This window comes from Parasteatoda tepidariorum, chromosome 9 (genome assembly GCF_043381705.1).
Source record: "Parasteatoda tepidariorum isolate YZ-2023 chromosome 9, CAS_Ptep_4.0, whole genome shotgun sequence".
Taxonomy (NCBI): Eukaryota; Metazoa; Arthropoda; class Arachnida; order Araneae; family Theridiidae; genus Parasteatoda; species Parasteatoda tepidariorum.
In genome coordinates this window covers 65,680,166-65,701,424 of record NC_092212.1, presented here as the reverse complement: position 1 = coordinate 65,701,424, position 21,259 = coordinate 65,680,166, and the positions used below count along the sequence as shown (strand labels likewise).

At 30.9% G+C, this 21,259-nt stretch overlaps 1 protein-coding gene across 3 annotated transcripts in view; it reads left to right on the top strand.

Annotated features, from left to right (window-relative positions):
* LOC107457207 (organic cation transporter protein) overlaps positions 1 to 21,259 on the top strand; it is a 64,894-nt gene that overhangs the window by 31,919 nt on the left and 11,716 nt on the right. For all 3 annotated transcript variants that reach the window (XM_071185930.1, XM_016075308.4, XM_016075309.3), the window contains exons 2-7: positions 8,404 to 8,638; positions 10,262 to 10,480; positions 13,270 to 13,373; positions 15,760 to 15,914; positions 16,830 to 16,998; positions 18,541 to 18,688. In XM_071185930.1, coding sequence (XP_071042031.1) covers positions 8,404 to 8,638; positions 10,262 to 10,480; positions 13,270 to 13,373; positions 15,760 to 15,914; positions 16,830 to 16,998; positions 18,541 to 18,688 — 1,030 coding nt within the window. The remainder of the gene's footprint in view (positions 1 to 8,403; positions 8,639 to 10,261; positions 10,481 to 13,269; positions 13,374 to 15,759; positions 15,915 to 16,829; positions 16,999 to 18,540; positions 18,689 to 21,259) is intronic.

Here is a 21,259-nt window from a genome sequence, read left to right as displayed (position 1 = left end):
TTATTTTCGAGATTGTCTTTTGTTGTCGATTCCATTATTTCAAATTAGTATTACATGTCAGGTGAAAAGATTTTTATTGTCGGAGTATTTTTATTGACTGAAAAATCTCGTTGTAAGATCCAGATTTTCCTCATTCATTTCCAGATTGTTTTGGTTGTCATCAGCATACAACTAATGAAAGTCGTAAAGATAGTGTTTTTCTATAAAGATTTTTGTATCCCTAATTTAAAATGAAAGTTCTATTATTTTAGTAGTGGTCTTGTAGTAGTCTTGACTACTCTTGACTAAGAAAAATAATTTAAATAAAAATATATATTTTTAAAAACCACGTTTTTTGTAGTGAAGAATAATAATTAAAAAGTAATAATTTTTAAAAAATATAAGAAAAAATTAAAAAAATTATAATTTAAAATAAACAAACTCAAAATAAAAAATAATATTTTTAAAAACCACGTTTTTGTAGTGGAGAATAATAATTAAAAAAAAATTGAAAAACGAAAGACGTGGGGAGCATGAAATACATAACAGTACATATACACATTTTCTTACTCATACACATGCACAGCCGCATGTACATCCACATACGCATGCATATACACATGCATATACACATGCATATACACAAACATATTCCACATTCAGATACAATTACAGATATACATAAACATATCCTCATGAGCACACATTCACACACTAATATAACATTACTGTTATGTATTTCATGCGCCCCACGTTCTTCGTTTTTCAAATTTTTTTAATTATTATTCTCCACTACAAAAACGTGGTTTTTAAAAATATTATTTTTTGTTTTGAATTTTTTTAATTTAAGTCTACAATCAATATTTCTAGTGTTATGTAAAAACGTCAATTTGTCATATTGAATTTTTTCATTGTTTTATTATTTCCCAAGCAAACGGCTTGATTTTTTTATGGCTACCACAATGTTTGCCAAATCAATGTATTTTACCTTACTGTATGTAATTTAATGATGAATGAGATAGGTGCCCAGTTTATTTAAATAAAGAAGAAGAAACCTTAGTGTGCTGAACCCTTGAAAAACTAAAAATTTTTTTTTTTTAAAGCTATAAAATCATCTTTTTTTTAATAGCATTATTCTCTTTCAATATATTTTATTTCAACTGTTTTAATTTTAATTTGAGATGACTTTTAATGCCGCTATACATAATGAAATTAATCATACATATAAATGCAAGTTATTCAATCATTAGTGAGCTAAACCTTTCAAAAACTAATAAAATTTTCTTTTAGACAATAAAATTACTTTTCTTTTCTAATAGCAACATCTTTTAATAAGTTTCTTTTAAATATTTTTATTTTAATTTGAGATGAATTTGAATGCCACTATACATAAAAGTAAGTTTATGATATTTTAGTGCGTGGAACCTTCGACAAACTAATGGAATTATTTAAAATTATTTACCGTCATAAAGGCGAGTTTGTCCCAAAACATCAACCATTCTCATGTCTTCTCGGTGGAGCTCAAACTTACATTGTTGTAAAATTTTTGATTAGAAGCATGTAATCATACACATTGTAAGATTTCAATTTTCATTAACTCTTCATTTTAATAAACATTTCTTAAGGAAATACACAACAAGAAATAATTTGTAACATTTGGAGATCCTGTGAGAGTTAGGCGCTCCTGTCTTGGCGAGTGGTGGCTATTTGGCGATGAGATGTTGAGTTGGATCCAGAAAGTGAAAATGAGATCACTGCTTTTGAACGTTCTCTCGCTCGAGATTTTTATTTTTTATATTGTTTCGTGTGTTGTCTGAATGTTATGTTTGTTTGTATTTGTGTGCGTTGTGGAAATAGAAGATTTAATAAATAATAGATTTCCAATCATGGAATACTTATTTGCCAGCCATTACAACATATCTGGTATGAATAAGCTGTTTTACACCAATTAGAAAAAAAAAGGAGCGTATAAGAAAAATATATCTCCCTTAGTAACTTTTGTTCTCAGGATCATATATTTTAGAACAAACTGGCTAATTTTAATGATTTAAAAGGATGACCTCAAATATGCTTATCAATTAGAGGAGATATTTTAATCTGCGAAATAAAACACTCACACAAATTAATAAATGACACAAAAAAGCTGAAAAACTATTTCAAACTTTTTTATTTTATCATTAAAAATTACAAAGATTAAAATTATTTAAAAATTTATAAAGCATATAATGAAAAAAAAATTGAAACAATTTGAAATCTTTTTATTTATTAAAATAATAAAAAATATGAAATTATCATTAAAATCTCATTTTACATGAAATTATCTTTAAATAAACGAATTTCATAACTGTGCTCAAACACTTATCAATTCGCTTAAAAATTTTATGACATATAGTAGCAAAAAGTGAAGCATCTCTAACTTTTGTCCTTTACCCAGAATTAAGAGCATATTTTCTAGACTGCTGCTTTTGTTAATCAAAAATCCGAATCTGTCAAAAATTTTGTATACTTATTAGGAGAATGAGCCCTTTTTGCATCTGATATCGTTACCTAAAATATCATCCTTGCTAATTAATTAGCATATTTGAGATCACACTTTTAAACTATTATTCTCCCCTTTTTTTGTTGCTCATTATGTGTAGACAGTCAAAAATTTTTAAAGCTTGTCAAACGTAATTATGGTTCAAATTCGCAAAACATTAATAATGAACTACATTGAGCTTTACTTCTAAAATTTAATTACACGATACGATAGTTACAACTTGTAAGGGAACTTAGTTCAATTTACCAAATTTAAACCGAGATGCTGTTTTTTACATATAACCGTCGTTGAACAGCCGACTCAACATTTGAGTTTACGACTACCATCGTTCAAATTTTGAACGTAATTCAGAAGACAAGGGAACTCCTGAAGCAAGTATTAAGAGAAATTTGCCTTCATGTTAGACTTGGATGGTTGTGGAAACTAACCTGCATTTGCGTTACATGGAAAAGAAAACCACGAAAATCTCCCACGGTCGGTCCTACGGCAAGGGAACTGTAACCCATGATCTGTCGGATAGTTTACGTCAGCGCTGTAGTCTGTGCAAAACGGGTGTGGAATTCGTACCGATCAGCCATCGCAGGGATTCGAACCCAGGTTACTTCATTGGAAGGCGAGTGCTCTATCCCCTGAGCCACCATGACTCGCTGATTTTTTTATAAAAAATTTCAAGATTCTGTTTTATATGGTTCATTGAACCAGTATATCGATTTTCTTACCGTCGACTTAGACCTCATGTAGAGGCACGCAGTGATTACTTTCAGAAGATTATATAAATTAAGTTATTAAAAAAACATGGTTGGCCAGAAGAATGAAAGAGAAAATTTTTCTTCTTCTCTTTTTCTATTTTTTCTTTTCCATCTCTCGCTCTTTTTTTTTTTTTTTAATTAGAAAAACACCAAATATATCCTTTTAAGTGGTGTTAAAAGATAAGAGTTATTTTATTTAGGTTTAAGTTAAAGGAGAGATGAATATCATATTACATATCTGATTGTTGCATCTTTTGAGTCACATGGGAATGATGTATGTATCTAATTTTAATCTTCTAGCTGTATGCTATATAATACAAATCTGCTTACGTAATTTTGATTAAAAGATTTTGTCATGGCAATAAACTGTGTAGTGATAAAGTTTAAATTTATCTCCTAGCTTTGAATATTTTATTTTACTTTGTTCACCATTAAAAAGTATATTAAATTATTCATTAATTTTTTTAAGAATATTAAACATAAATTTTAAGTTTTAGCTTAATTTTTCTGTTTTTTTTTCTTCCATATATAGATTCAATTTATGCAATATGAATGTAAGTTTTATAGGACTAGTTGAGCATTGAATTTAAGGTTAAAATAATCATCTCCGAGTTATTAACGTTTTCTTTCGGTTCGTAATAAAAGAAATATCGTTTATAAACTTATTTTTTGTTACATTTTCCTTTAATATTTCTATTTTTCACTGTTCAAATTATATGAACGTAACATCTACAAATGCTGTTTTCTTTTTTTTTGGAGGGGGGGGGGGGGGCAAATTCGGCTGGGCAATTAGATTTTTAGTTTACAAAAACCTTGTGTTTTTCTGAAAAATGGATTTCACAAATTCTCAATTCCTACTGTAGAAATCCTGAAGAAATTACGAACAACTGATTGAACCTTTGAACCTTTTATAGAAGATGATAATTACTAGATTTTTCCCTTTTTCTCATGTTTAATTAAACAATAAAAAAATTAAATATCAAGTAGTTTACATTTATATATATACACACACAACAATATGCAAAAGACCCTAGAAATACTTCAGATATTATTTTATAAATTTAGATATGTTTAGTTCATGCAATTAAATTTCCGGCAATAAATTTCGATAGAAAACAAGTATTTATTAAAAACCTTGATCAGAAAATTAAGCAATAAACTTGTAACTTTCATTGATCACTTTAGGTTTTCTTTGCTATAACTACATAAAATTTCGTAAGCATAGCTTAAATATTTACGGAGATATGGATATTTTTATAAAAGAATACTAATTTTTTTGTTTTACGTTTTTTGTTATAACTCTAAAAATCTTCAATAATGTTAAACAAAATTATTGGAGCAAATTAATTTCAAAATTAATGGTTTAAAATTTGGAGAAAAAAATTGTTGAAAACTGCGCAAGATATTTAGAGTCGTAATTTAGAGTTAAAAATTGTTATGAAAAAAGTTTGATTTGAATATCTTAAAAATTTAAAAAGTTTCAAGCAATTTTAGAATGAGTTTTTGAACTTTTTAAAAGAAAGTTCAAACTGAAAGAAACTAAATTGAATTACCGTAAACCGGGGCGAGTCCACCCATTTTTTCAGTTTGTCAACTTTCAAGTGGTCAAATTTTGTAAATATTAAAGAAAAAAAGCTTTTAATAGGTGTTTCGGAATCGCTATTTATCCCTCTTTAAAGCTGTGAAATCGATTTTAGAAAATATTAACAGTTACGCTGTTACTGTATATTTTTATAGAACTGCTGACAAATCTCTCGTATGGGGCGAGTCTACCCATTCTACTAAAATGAATGTTAACATTGTAAATAATCAAATTTTACTATTAAATTGTTATTTTAGTTACTATATAGGATATTTATGAAGTAAAATTCATAACTTTATTATATATTCCATTTTTTTATTCATAAAATAACACAAATTGAGTATTTGATCGATTATCACATTTTGATCACAGTTTTGTTTTTATAATCATTAACATTATAAAATAACATTTTTTTCTGATTATTGTTGATAAAAATAAATTAAAATTAATATAAATTTACAATTAAATAATTAATAAATAATAATAATTAAAGATTATTAACAAAATCGAAATTCAAACATTGGGAATCATGAAAAATCCTTTTCCCATTCTTTTGGGAGGTAATAATAATTTATAAATAATAATTTATTTAACTTGCATTAAATAAAAAAAGTTAATTTTGTAATATAAAAATTGAAAAAATAGGTAAAATAAACATATTTTATATTTACATTTATATTTAACCTATAAATTTTCTTATTAATGATAAATTTATCAATGCAGAATTAAAATAATATACTCAGATTCATTTAAAATGACTTAATTTTAATATAAACAAAGTTCTAAATTATATTATTATGCTTTATTAAAACTAAATACGAATGGGTAGACTCGCCCCGCGAATTCTGGCTTTTTGTTTACAACAGCAAAACTTACATTCTCTTTGTTTTTTTTTTTCATATAAAATTAATGTAATCTTAGACTTAGATAAGTTTATCACTTAACCAAAGTGAAAATAGTAATGATAATAATATACTTACGGAGCACCAACTAAAAGTTTGCTGATTTTCAATACAAATCTCTCAAAAGACGTTTGAACAGGTCGGTTAAAAAGACACCAAATAAATAAAAACGGATCAAACTACTACAGCGCCATCTTCCTTGGAGTCTGAACTAAGTCCTCCGTCGGTAAATTTTTTTTTATTTGCAATATAAAATAGTGAAAATTAAATAAAACTAAAATGGGTAGACTCACCCCTGGATGGGTAGACTCGCCCCGGTTTACGGTACTACAAAATGAATTTTACACAAATTTTATTTTGTAGTATTACAAATTACACTACCCCATAATAATCTATAGTAAAATTTGAGAAAAACCCCATATCATTCTTAGTTTTATTTTTAAAAAAATAAAAAACTACTTAAAAATTGCTTGACATTTCTTTAAATTATAAGGTATTTAAATCAGACTTTTTTCATTAGATGCGTATCACAATTCAATGCAAAATTGTAAAAAAAAAAATTAAAATTTCTTCCGCGCCGCGTTGTATTAAAAAACTACTTTAAACATAACTTACTCAGTTTTTCTTTAAAAATTTAAATTTTAAAACAATAGTTTTTTGGAAATAATTTTACATTTCACTAAAAATATTTTTAAAGTTTAGCAAAAAACCATAAGAGAAAAAAATTAGTTATTTAAAAAAATATTCATATCTCCATAAATATTTCAGCTAGGCTAGCAAAATTTTACGCCTTTATTGACAAGTTACAAGCTCATTGCTTGATTTTCTGGCACACGGCGTTCAAAAATACTTGTTTTCTGTCATAATTTATTGTCGGTCTCTCAAACCTTTGAAACCTTCTAACCTCATTACTAAGCATGAAAAATCGCATGAATTAAACGCTTCTAAAGTTATAAAATAATTCTTGAAAAATTTAAATGTGTCTTTTCTATTATTGTAGGGTAGTGTATATAGTGATATAAAAAGTACCCAGCCGATTCTACTCTGGAAATATCTTCCGGAAATATACGGAAATATGAAAAGATTGTTCGCGAATTTATGCCCTTAATTGAAGTAGAATCTTCCTATTTATCTTTTGTGTGTCAATATTTTACAAGGACGACAAAAATGATCAGACTTTGAAAAAAGAAATATATTTTACCTATTATCATTGACGGTCACGGGTAAATGCGTAGTCTAACTGTCTGGTCTCTTTTACAAAACATGAAGACCTCTAATATAGAGAAGAATAGTATAATTAGGAAGAATAGGTTTAATAAAGGATTAAACAAGTTTATTTTTCTCCCTTGCCAAGTATGAAATGCTTCTATACAAACTCATTTTTTTTCGTCTTATTTCTTAAGAAATACTTTAAGAATTATTACAAAACTTTGAGAAGTGGTTAGATCATGCAATTTCTCATACATGTGAATTAATTTTAAACCGGCAATAAATTACAAACGAAAAAGAAGGTTTTTGAACACCTCATGCAATAAGTTTGTAACTTATATCAATGATATTGGTTATTATATGCCATAACACTCATAACAGCACAAAAGTTTTGTAAACCTGGATTAGATATTCATGGAGATATGGACATTTTTATATATATAAAAAAACTAGTTTTTTTTGCCTTACTTTTCTTACTTCAACGGTAAATATATTCAAGAAAATTAAACAAACTTAGCAGAGTAATTGTAGAGTAAATTCGGAAAAAATTTTTTAAATTGCCCAACTTTGAGTATTTAAAGTAATCCGACTATCCAAATTTCACTACACTATTTCAAACGATTATGGAAATACAAGAGAGTTAAACAGATTCGCAAACTCTTTTTTTAAAAAATATATTTAATATAATAAATTGTGTTTTGATTTTGTACTTACATGCCATTTGATTTTCTACTGCAAATTAAACAAAGTTAAGCTTAAAAGCATTAAAAAAGATTGTTTTTTTTTCTTCACATTTACTGAAAATATTGTATTTTGTTGCTTCCTTAAAGGTAAATATATTTTAATAATTTTGATTCGCTCATATATTTTTTAATTCCATAATTAAAAATAAAAAAAATTATCACTATACATATTAAAAAATAATACCCAAAACTATTTACCTGTTATAAAACTTAAATTTTTGAAAAATTTATCAAAACTATGTTACGTGACTAGCTTTTCACTACCACGAGTCACTAAATTTATAATCACTACCCCTCCTTCCTTCAAATGGTCTAAGGCAATTTACTCGCTCTTGCTTTGTTAACACTCAGTGGGCACCCTTATTTGGATGAAAATATTGATTTATGCAAAATGTTTTTTCTACTTATTGTGCTGCCATCTAGTGGACATTTTGGAAACTTCAAAGCACCTTACTGAAAACAATAGTAAGGAAAAGTCTGGTGTAAAAATGTCCTCAAGATATTATTCCGAACTCTTCACTTATAATTTTCAAAACTTAGAACAAATAACAAACTTAGAACAAACAAACTTAGAAAAAACAACAGTTAAACAACTTTATACAAAATCTTAAGTATTTTTTTCTTACCAAAATTTACAATATTATTTTTACGTACCGCGCAAAATCTTTATATCTTGATCAATATTTAATTTTTGTTTCAGGACTACCTGCGTTGAATACGCGGCGGTCAAAAAATCAAGGAAGATGCCGACAGATGAAAAGTCCTCGCGCTCCGCGGTTGAGGAGGAGTTTACGGACATCGTAGGAGGCCATGGCAAATGGCAAATGAAAATGTATTTCTTCTGTTTCTTGTGTTCCTGGCCACATTGCTTTCACAACCTCATCATGACTTTCTTTGCCCCAAACGTCGACCACTGGTGTGCGAGACCACCAGATGTAAGTATGCATGGTGGTCTCAATACAAAAAGCTTATGATTATTTTTGGTAATATCTGTCGTCACCTTGAAATATCGCTTTTTAGCTCAATAATGCCCAAGACAAAATTTTTGATGGATTTCCATTGATGGATCAACATAATCTTGATTATAAACATCAATAATTCCATCATGAATCATTATATTTTTTGATGGTAACCAATATAAGTAACCATCACCTCAATGTAGGAATTCGGTCAGATTTATGAGGGTCCAACTTAAGAATATCAACTTGTTTTGATGGTTTGTTCATGTTGAACCATGACGAATTTCCATCATAGTATCTTAGAAATCAAATGTTGGAACGATCATGAACAACCACCATCCCAATGTAGGAATTCGGACTGATTTATGATGATCCAACATAAGATAACCCCCAAATTGTTCTGATTGTATATTCCTGAGAACCAACAAGAATTCCCGTTAAACCATCATGAAAATGTATAGTTGGTGGAACCATCACGGATTGTTGGTCCATGAGAGTCAAACCTCTCTTGATGGTTAACCATCATAGCATTAAAGTAGTGGCATTTATGGAATGATGGAAGTTTGTTAGTCTATCAAAAACGATGAACATATAATGTAAAATGTTGGTGACTATCAAATGATGATGGACCATTATGAATCGCACAGAAACTAACATAAACCATCGAAATTTTTTGATGGGACCATCAAAAATTTTGACTTGGGTATACTGTTGTGTGTTTGTGACAGTTAATGTAAATGGTTCGGTTAAGTTTTACACATCTTATAGTTCGTCTAAATTTATCCTTTAACTATACTTATTCTTGAGTATTGAATAAGAACACTTTTATCCGACTGAATAATTCAATGCTGTCCTATTAAATTTTCTAAAACTGCCATATAAGCTGTTTTTATTTTAACCTGTAACTGTATACTTGTGTATAGATTGCAAAATAATATTTTTTCTATTAAATATTCTAATATTGGCTTGTAGAATTTGCTGAAACCCCCTTATTGAATATCTTAAATGTATCTAACAATTATATATTAATTCTTGTGTATTGATGAAGTGTAATTTTATCCTATTGAATATTTTAACATTTCATGTCCCAAACACCCTTATTGTATATGTTAAATTTACCTAACAGTCATACTAATTCTTGTGTATTGGCAAAGTATAATTTTATCCTATTGAATATTTCAATCTTGTCCTATGAACTTATCTAAAACTCTCTCGTTGTAACATCTTAAATTTATCCAACAGTTATATTAGTTCTTGTATTTTGACGAAATGTAATTTTATCTTATTGAATAATTATCTTGTGAATTATCTTATCTTAATATTATAATTATTCAATAACTATCTTATTGAATAATAACTTATTAATCTTGTTCTATGAACTTCTCTAAAACTTTCTTATTGACTATTCTAATCATGTAACAATGTACTCATATTGTAACTGAGCAAATTTGTGTGAATTAACAAAGTGCAATTTTATCATATTTATCCTATTATTATTTAAGAATGTTTCACTGACGGATCACTTTTGTTGACTAAACTTTATCTTATAAATATAGTAAAATTACCCCGTTTCAATGAAAACTTCTTTTTGTCCTTCAGATGTTGGCGGCAAATATATCAGCCAATGAGTGGAGAAATCAATCCATTCCTTTAGTCGTGAATCGAGCTGGACTCATTCAGAAAAGTCAGTGCACTCTGTACAAAAGTATCTTGGTAAATGGTTCACTTTTCGTACCTTCAACATCTGAAAGTGCAGCAGAATCGTGCAAATCTTGGGAATATGACGATTCTTTTTACAAATCAACTATGGTGGATGATGTAAGCAAGATTTATTACGTATATTTTTCTATGAATGAACCATTTTAAACTAAAATTAAATGTTACTAGAGCTACCAACAGAGGCGGATCCAGCGGGGGGGGGGCCATTAGGGTCATGACCCCTATGTTGAAGAAAATATAATAATAATAATTTTTTTAATAGTTTACAAAAGAAATAAAATATTTAAAAAATTATTTAAGGGGGCATATACACCTAGGTAGGTCGGAAAAATCGAATTTTCCCCCCATCTAATTATGTTCTTCACTGTTTCAAGAATCGTAATCCAAAAGATTAAAACGAAATAGTTTTATTGTAAACATTATGTTGTAAACATCGTTTCATTGCAAGCATTAACAATGCTCAAGCGCTCCAACAATTTTAACCAAAGATTGTATTTGCCAAAGTTTCTAAGAAACGCATTTCATTTATTATTTAAAGATTTTGAATACTTGAATTGTTTATGTATTGTGCTATTGCTTACTATGAAAAAAATAAATGAGAAGACTAGCATAAAAACCCCAGCTTTTTTTTTTATAAAAAAAATTAATTGTGGGGGGTGGGTGGGCTATGAGTCTATGACCCCCCCCCAGGAAACATTTCTGGATCCGCCCCTGGTTACCAATTCACAGCGCTAATGTCTCTTTACTGTTTTGGTTTGAATGTTTATGTTTGCCTCTTAAGTTTATCTAAGCTAAGAACTCCTCCCGCCATAAAGTCTGGTGCCGTCTGGTGGCATGGAAACAAGAATGGCGCATTTTAGGGAGGGTAGCTTCACTCTAGGACTAACACAATAGACCGGAGAAAGATATTCCTTTTCTCTTGCCGACCCGAGCAGAAAACACTCCAAAACAGTGACCCTGCACCCCTATTTGAGATAGTCATACCTCGTTACCATAGTCACCTCCACAAGTCCAGACGAATGTTTGGAGGAGTTCTTATTTTAGACAAACTATATGAAACTCTGCTTTGTGTATGTTTGAGAATAAAGCATAATGACTTAATTTTATTTCGTGATTTGTATTGCTTTAATATTAAAATAAAATTAAAAAAAGAAATTGGTAAATTTTTTATCTCTCATTCAACGTTTTTTTTTTTCTTTTTTAAATTTTGTTCCCCGATTTTTAAAAATATTTTTCTGTTTGTTATATTTGAAACCAAGAATTTTCCCAACTGTCAGAAATAGGGACATATATTTCCTCTTCGGGGGAATGAGTAAGGGTTTTCAGTTTTGGTATCAGTTTTCACTAAGGAAATATTTCAGCTCGCTTGAAATGGAGAAAATTTTTTCTTAGAAGTCAGATACAAATAAATTATCTATTTTTTTAAATTGTAAATTTAATTACACAAATATCGAGTGAAAAATTTTAATCTTAAAAGAGGCTGTGTTCTTTCATTTATATGATGTGAGGGGGCTAAGGCCCTCTCTGACCTCTTCCCCGTTCCGCGGTTGCGTATTAGACTTGACTGAAGAATCAACCACTTACGGATTGTTCACATATATGCAGACTTTTTCCAGCTTAAATGGAACAGTTTTATTAAGTATTTAAAATGATTGCGAATGTTCACTATAACAAACTTGTTTTTGTTTAATAAAATTAATTTATTTAACCAACAAACATTTTAAACATATATATGTTACCGTTAAAGTATGAAATCCGTTATTTTATAGAGTACCTAGTTATTCCATGAAATAACTGATCGTGTCCGTTAAAGTGTAAAACTCTCTTTTATTTCATGGTTTAACTAGTTATTTCATAGAATAACGATCTTCAGCCCGTTAAAGTGTAAAATAATCTATAACTTAATGTTCAAAGAGAAAGAGAAAAGTCTAAAAAATGTTTAGAAATTCAAGCGAAAAAGAAAATTAATGTCGGATAAATCTCATTCTGAAGCCTCCGTACCGTCCGTATCCCAGTGCCTGAGGTTGACAGAAGAAAAGGTGATGCCAAATCTATTTTAGCTATCGTCATAAAAATAACCGAAGAAATATTTTTCCAATTGGGCACAAGAAACGGCCGCATAAAACAATTATATTCCCGATCTCAGTTCAGTGTCTGCGAACAAAAATTAATTAAAATCGAAGAAGTGCCGGATGTAGAAATATCGCTCCGGTCGGTTGCTACAGCTCAAAGTTTAGGCACTGGTCAGGGATTTAAAAAATGTTCGTGTAAAACCCAGTGTGTCAACAAAAAATATTTTTGTTTTAGAAATAATGTTCTTTGTAATTCCAAGTGTGTGTCATTTTAGTAATCCTTGTTGTAACAAATGATTTCGTGGTACGTTTCCATAAATACCATTTATACGCTGCATAAATTAGATAAATTGCTTCTTTTTCATTTTAATTGTCTATCATTAGTTTATTTATAAGATATCTAGTTATTTCATTTTAGATAAATTGTTTATTTTACACTTTAACTGTCTCTCATTAGTTAATTTATAGAATACCTAGTTATTTCATAGAATAACTAGTTAAAGTGTCAAATTAATAGCATATTACACACTTTAACGGACATGATCAGTTTTTTCATGGAATAACTAGATATTCTATGAAATAACTGCCTTACATACTTTAACGGTAACATACATACGAATAACAGAGCACGGACGACTCTGTTATCACAGACTCTTTGAGCGAGTTGTTTTTTTCCCTGCCTTTAACAAAATCGGTGTTTTGAAATATACTAAGTGAGGATTGCACAATTTAATTACGTTGCTTATTTTGTGTTAAAACGAATTAACGAATCAACTATATATTTCGAGTTTAATTTTAATACTCTTTTTCTTTCAGTGGGATTTAGTGTGCGACCGGGAGTGGTTGATTTCTGTTTCAAAAACTGTTTACATGGTTGCATTTTTAATTGCAGCAACATTATGTGGTCAGCTATCAGACAAGTAAGTCAACTTACATTTACTATATTATATCCGATCCGTGTAAATATTGTATCCATGTGAACAAATCCATATAATACTGTTGAAGAAAATATGTTTACATATTCTCAGATCAGTACAAATCCGTCTGACTTGATAGTTAGTAAATGAGAAACAACTGTTAAACAAAGTGTGGTTTGTCTGTGATTCTTTTCAAAACATAATTATTTATATTCTTGATATTTTTTCTCTTTCCAAAAAGCACATTTCAGACATTACAAACCACTTTTAGATTGATTTTTCATGGTCTCTTACAAAAAAACAAACAAACTATTACCATGTACAGGGGATTCTATAATCACCTCCCTTAATGTATAATTTTAGAATTCTTGTGAAAAATAAAGTCAAAAAAGCTCATGCATTAAAGGTTGGAAAATAATTTTTAATGAATCATAAACAGAAACGATAAATAATTCTGTGGAATCACTTTAGTGAAGAAGGTAGCATTGAAATATATGTCTCATGATCTTTCCTTAGTAAGGTTTCTTTATGTTTTGATAACATGCTAAATATCAATATAAGGCTTCTTACACATATGTTTTTTTTATTTAATTTCAACAAGCAATTTAAATACATTTATTAAAGGCAATCGTAATGGCAAACTGTGTTTATGATTTGAAAAAATTTTAATTGTACTAGAAGTTTCAGTTTTTTTTTCGATATTCTCTATCTTACAAAGTCAGTTCAATTTTTTGAAAACCAGGCACTTTTCCAGCGTAAGTGTATCAAATCCCTTAAAGTAGTGATGATAGAAAAAACTATTTTCATACATTTGAAAATAATTTCAAATGTAATAAAAAATAAATTTCAATAATTTTTAAGCTCCAAGCAAACCAAATGTGTAGGTCTGTTTTACTCTAACTAAACAATCAAGATTAATACGCTTTAATTATTATATTGGGCCGGGATAGCCTGGTCGGTAGGGCGCTGGACCCATGTCCGAGAGTTCGTGGGTTCGAACCCGGCCGGTCGAAGACTCCCCGTGTAGTTTGTGACTGATGTACGTTAAAATTCTGTCGAATCTCAAAGTCCTCCATGTTCCCATAACAAATCAATACCTCTGGGGATACTGGATTGGAGATCTATCGTTCTCTGATTCTGGTCTAAATTACGATCTGTGGATGAATGAAGGGATGTATGAATGGGTCCGCCTTATAAACAGGTGTGACGTATGGTGTGACGAAGTCGAATTCTTGGTCATAGATGGGGCCACTGAAAAACAAGAATTACACACTCTGCCTTAAATTTGCTCGGTTTCACCAAGCAGGCTTGCCCGTGTGGCAAGTGGGATTAAAAACAACCAACCAATCAATTATTATAAAAAATAATTTAAGAGTTTTTAAAAAAAAAATTTCTTTTCTTTCTGAGACTCGGACTTAACAAAAAAAGGCTTCTTTAAATTATAATTAGAGAATAAATAAGCTAAAAAACTTATAAACTCGTTATTTTAAAAGTAGAGAGACCTCTGTGTGAATAGACTACTTTTAAAACAAAATCTATTTTTAACTAAATTGATTTTAACTAAGAAATAAATAAGCTAAACAAATTTAATCTCCTTACTTTAAAAGCAGTGTTATCGGTCAAGTTGACCATTTGCGATGTAGAAATTTGGTTTTCCTCTTAGTCACTTAGTCAAGTAGTATGATTAAAATCAATTTTGAAACTTTTAGGCAGGCCACACACTAGCAAGCAGCAGGAAAGACATACAGGTGTAAATTTTGAGTTAGGATGCGCAGAGGAGCCTAAGCTAGTGCAAAAGTTAGGGAATCTGCCTCACGTATGTCTCTTACCTACAACTTGCCACTTCTGTATATGACGTCCCTTATTAAGATGTAATGAAAAAAAAATGTGTTGTGTTGGCCTGTTATTATACATACATAAAAACAGAAATAAATATTAATTTCCAATTATTTATTGCATTAAGTATAAAGTAAATATATTTAAGTCGTTTTTTTCTTCCTCTGACTCCAACTTTTTAAAGCAGCTACGTTAAGCTAGAAAAAATAAACTAACTTATAATCTCTACATAAAAACTCTTTAAGTTTGACAGTTGCCAAATTTAATGATGACAGGCTGTAAATTTAGTGGCACACAAGAAAGTGATGGTTTGGATAGTATAAAGAATTTTTGCAGATTTTGCCATATTAGTGCGAAAGTCAACATAGCCATGTTATCAAATTACTAAAGTGGTCAATGGTTAACTTCACTTATAGTGTAGATTTATTTCCCCTTTACGTTTATACTAAGTGATATATTCTAAATATATTTAGCTATATTATAGACTAATTTTTTACCTCCCCCCCAAAAAAAAACAGGGTTTCAAACTGTGCTTTGTGATTTTTTTCTCCAGGTTTGGACGAAGGCCTGTTATGATTGTATGTGTCTGCCTGTTTTTAATCGCCGGTCTTCTGACTCTATTGTCCAGAAACTTCATGATGTTTGTCGTCTTGCGCTTTTTTCTCGCCATGGGAATTACGTCCACATATACCATATCATATGTATTACGTAAGTGTGTTTCTTGTTTCCTCATGCGTATGTATAGATAACAATGGTCATCATAATACTTATGGCTCAAAATATAAGAGGCAACCGCAAGCTAAAATTATGATATATATAGTTGAGTCAAGAGTTGCTTAAATATTTGTATAAAAATGATAAAATGGTACCTTAAAAATCTTTTAAATTCTACTAGCAATAACGTAAATCTAATATTACTGTTAAAATTTTCCAAAGCCTGTGGAAATTGTGAAGCCTGCCAATTCTTATTGATTTTTCTGAAGATTTTATTTTTATCTTTAAAATGATATAAACTTGTACCTTTTATTGATCTGTAAATTTAATATAGATTGGATTTAATCATCACTAAACATGAATTTATTAAAAATGCATATAAATGGTGATCTTAAGTTCTGGCGATTGTGCTTAGTATTGATATTTCTATTCTTATATCTCTATCACATTCAGGAAAATCATTCTTGGAAAGGCAGGCAGACCCGACGATAGTAATTTTGGTAGCAATGCATATTTGTGCCATGCTCGCATCCAATTTTTTTTCTTCCATTGCCCACCTGGGGAATGACCTCTCGCCATATAGGCATCTGAAGGGCAGATTTGTTGGTCACTCTTTCAGGAGCACCATATTAGGTGGGCCAATGTTGCTCCCATAGTAAGGACAGATAGTACAGAGAATGAAAGTACAATCATGCCTTGCCCGCGATTCGAACCCAGAACCTTTCTGATGCAAGGCCAGTTCCCTGACCTCTACACAGGCCGGTCGGCTCCAAAATAAATAAATAAATAAATAAAATAAAACTAGCTCTTCAGAAAAAGGTTAATTAGGATTTTATTTCTCCATATGTGTGCCATCAAAAAATGTTATTCGAATACTTCAGTTAAATGGATTTCTATATTCTTTTACAGTATCTGAGGTGGTGAGCGTTGAGTACAGATCAATCTACCTGTTCACGTTCAAGTTTGGCTGGACCTATGCTTATATGTTGATGCCTCTGATAGCCTGGCTCATCCCAAGCTGGTTCTGGCTCCAATGTGCCCTTACACTACCCTGGCTCTGTCTCTTGTCAGTCTTCTGGTAACGTACTTACTTGTTAATTTGTTCGACAGACAAATTGAAAATTAGGATCAATAGTCTTTGAACGGATAGAAATTTTTAAAGCTTCTTTCCAATTTTAGTAAACTTGAAACCTATAAACAAATAACTCGGTGATATCTGATGTTAAGCATGTACGATGATGTAGCATTAGTATCACTAATACGCATGAGGGGTAATGTGATGCTAATCATAAATGATGATGATAATGAGAAAGAATTTGCATAGAGTTTACCGTAATGCTAACTTTATCACCTACCCCTTTGCGATGTTGCGATTCGTGAAAGGGGGTTTCACGCATGCTCTGTGATATGCGAAATTCAAATAGCCGGTAAATCTACGGTGAACATTTTATATTTTATAACCGTCGTTTGACAGCCGACTCAAGTTTGGGCCTACGACTACCAGTGTTAAACTCCGTAGTCTTGTAATTTTGAACCCAATCCAGAAGACAAGGGAACTCTTGGGATGAAGTATTTAGAGTAATTTTGCCTTCGTGGAGGACTTTTGGATAGAAATAATCCGCATTTGCGCTACATGGAAAGGAAAACCTCGAAAATCTCGAATGGCTAGTCTGACGGCAAGGGGACTCTAACCCATGATTCGTCTACTATTGAGGATATTTTACATCAGCACTGTGGTCGGCGCGAGCCAGAAGCGGAATTCGTATCGACCAGTCATCGCTTGGGATTTGAACCCGGTTCATCTAGTTCGAGAGCGGACACTCCATCGCCTGAGCCACCACGACTCTACGGTGAACATTAGCGTTTTGCTGAATCTCTCTATTATATTATGATATTCATGCAAATCGTAACGTCGTAAGTGGCTTATATATAAATATAGTAATGTCGCTTATAAAAGATGAGAAACTGATTAAAGTTTTCAAAATTCGTGTCCAGAAAAAGTGGAGAAAAGTTTATATATAAGTATAGTTGGTTATTTCTCGTTTAACTTCAACTAAAACTTCTATTTCAAATAGTCATGCGAGATTTTCAGAAATAAAAGTGGGAACATAGTGATAAGCCACACTTTCCATAAAAACTTTACTACAGACTTTTTCCTTACATTGTTTCAAAACAGTTTAAAAGTTTCTGCATTGCTTTGTAGATAGCAGCACAATGCATCGAAACAACTTATTATTGTCTATATGGAACTTAATCATTATTTTCTTCAAAAACCCTCTTAAAAACTTTTTTGACCAGTTTAAAAATGTGACTTATCATTATTCCGGAAACTCTTGAATTATTTATTTTAGTATAAATATTTTGTAGCAATCATGACTATGTTAGTTTTAATATTATACAAAAACAAAAACTATGCTTTTTTTTTAAAAAAAAAAAAAGCAAATCTTTTTCATATTTTCAAGTACTATAAAAATGTTGTCAATTGGGGGCTTTTTCATGGCTACACATTACGATGCAATAATATATTTATATTAATAGAATAATATTTTACCCGTATTCAAGTCTAAACATCTTGATCTTTATGTGAGTCTTGTAATTACACATATTTGTCTTACACCAGGATGATTCCAGAAACACCTCGATGGCTATTGACGCACGGCAAGTACACGCAACTCGAGAAGACACTACTGATTGCTGCAGAGAAAAACGGGAAAGACATGAAACAAGCGAAGGCATCTATTCACAATTACGTCAGTCGTCAACAAAAGGTAAACACCACTCACACATAAATAAAAGTGATTAATCTGTTTCACGAAGCTCTGTCACCAAGGAAAAGAACCCCCTCAGTTTAACCCTTTCAATACGGCGAAAAATCAGTTCAAGTGCGCCCCATTGCCGGGCTCAGTTATTTCTCCTTCAAGCGATTATTAGATAACATAACTTTTATGCCTAAAAGGTTGAAGATCTTGGAGACGCATAAACGTCCTCATAACAGCTCACCATCAATAACAATTATTTCACGAGCTTCATTGATGGGACAGCATATGTCCCGCCGTAAGCCCAAAGCATCTAAACCCCGGGACAAGATATGTCCCGGTCGGAATTCTAGAGTCAATAACTCATTTTTATTGACATTTTACTTAAAATTTTGATGATTATTTTAGGCAACGCTTTTTTTATTAACATTTTCATGTACATTTGCGTTGACATTTTTATTAACATATTTATTTATAAACACTTTTCGAAATTAACTGTTATACAATAAGAAAGGTAAAAAATTGAAAGTAGTGGAGGAACAACAGTATCTAAAGTCTTGGTTTCTTCAGGATGTGGTAGGGCTGGAAACAATTCTTGCAGAGTGCTACGTTGCAAGAGGTGCACACTATTTTCGAGCGTGCCTCTTTCTTCATTTTTGTGCACCATGCACATCTTCTGCATGTTTTCCCCTCAATTGGGAAGTGGTTTCCAACATTGAAGAGTTTCGCTGTTGATGATTATGATGATATAGTTTCGGAGGAAGAGGGCCTTTGCTTATTGACTTCCTTGCTCGCATTTCCAAATGTTCCTTTTTTCCATTTCTATACTTTCGTTCGTACATTGGGCTATGTAAATGAATAAGCTTTAGGGAAAGGTCTTGAAGAAGGAATCCACTTCGGTGGTTTCGTTGCCAATAGAGAAATTTGTTTGACCCTTGATGTAAGTAACTAGTGGCATTCATGGTGCAAAGTTAGTTGGATGGGATCATGAAAATGATGGTAGATTCTGGTTCTGGAGCTCAACTTCATCATCAAACAAATCATTGTGATTGGGTGAAACGACTTCATTGTCGGTCTCCTCTTCAGTGTTTTCAGTTTCAGAAGACTCACTAATATTAGCGAGCTGTCACAACTTGTTATCAGGGTAAACTATCTTTCAACTCATTTCGACCGTTCATCACAGGAAGGAGCCTTCGAATTATTTAGAAATGGTGGTGGTTGAAAACCTAATAAATTGAATTTATTAAAACAAAAATCCCAATTAATAAACTACCACTCGAAAATATTTACTCACTGTCCGGAGCAAGTCGGTTGGAAATCGGTTTGGAGACCAAAGTGGGCGTTATTTTCTGTCCTAGATATTTTTCAGTAACTGGGACATATGTTGTCCCAGCCGTAATATCAAAAATTTACCAGACTGGGACAGCACATGTCCCGTCCGGTGCGAAAGGGTTAACAAGTTAACTAAAGTTCCCAAAAAATCTCTAAATTTTAGTTTGTAGTTGTACCGTTTTTTTAAAACGTTTTGTCGAATCCGGAGCAGTTGGGATTTCTATTTATAAGAAACCGTGTGGAGGCTTTCTGATGTAACAGGCGATGGTTGTATGCGATTTCTAGTGAGAGTCTAATGAATAATGCATTTCGCATGGTTGCCACGAAACATGAAAAAAGTAAATACCAGGAGCAAACCTATTTACTTCCCTTATTGAGAAAAATAAATTTTCAACGATCAAATTTTTCCCCCTCATAATAAATATTTTTACTTGCAAAAGCACTTACAAGTAAACATCTTCTATAGCAGTAAATTATTTGCGGTATCAGAAATATTTTACTCCTACATTAAATTAACTAGGAATTAAACGGTTTTGTTACCAGTACTTTCTCTTCTATGGGTAAGTTTTGTCCCTGAATTTTTACCTATAATATATTAGTATACCTTTACTTTAAATATATATTTTTACTTGTAAACGCGCTAACTAGTAATAATTATTTAAAGTTATAATCTGTTATAAGGGAAAGTTACGTCCCTGGACTTACCTTTCAGCTTCTACGAGACATTCGCTGTTTCAGAAAATATTCTTCACAGTGGTAGCAAAGTTATTGTTTTAATAATTTAATAAAAAATAACATAAAGAAATTTTGTCCACTACTCAATATTAATAACTTAAATGGATGCATAAAAAAGCAGATCAATAGAAGTTTTTAAAAAAAAAAAAAGAATTTCAATTTGCTCAAAGTGGAAAAAAATAATCCTCAGAAATCTCAAAGGTTGATTGGATCTGTTTCCACAAGATATTGACAAACAAAACTGATGTGTAAGTATTTTAATAACTCTTTTGCTGTCCTTTACCTCAATAGTTTGGGAACCTCTTTTTGTCATTCAAATATTACATTTCGAAATCGAAATACAAGGTTAAATTAAATGATTCCCAGAGTTTTGAATGACTGTTTAGTTACAAGTACAATGACAGGTGGATGAGAGCTACACGTGCTCACCTAGTTTCTGCTGCATACTGCAAATATTCAATGTGGGCACCTTTAGTAACCCAGCACGCATTCTAGTGTTAAACCAGTTACGTAAAT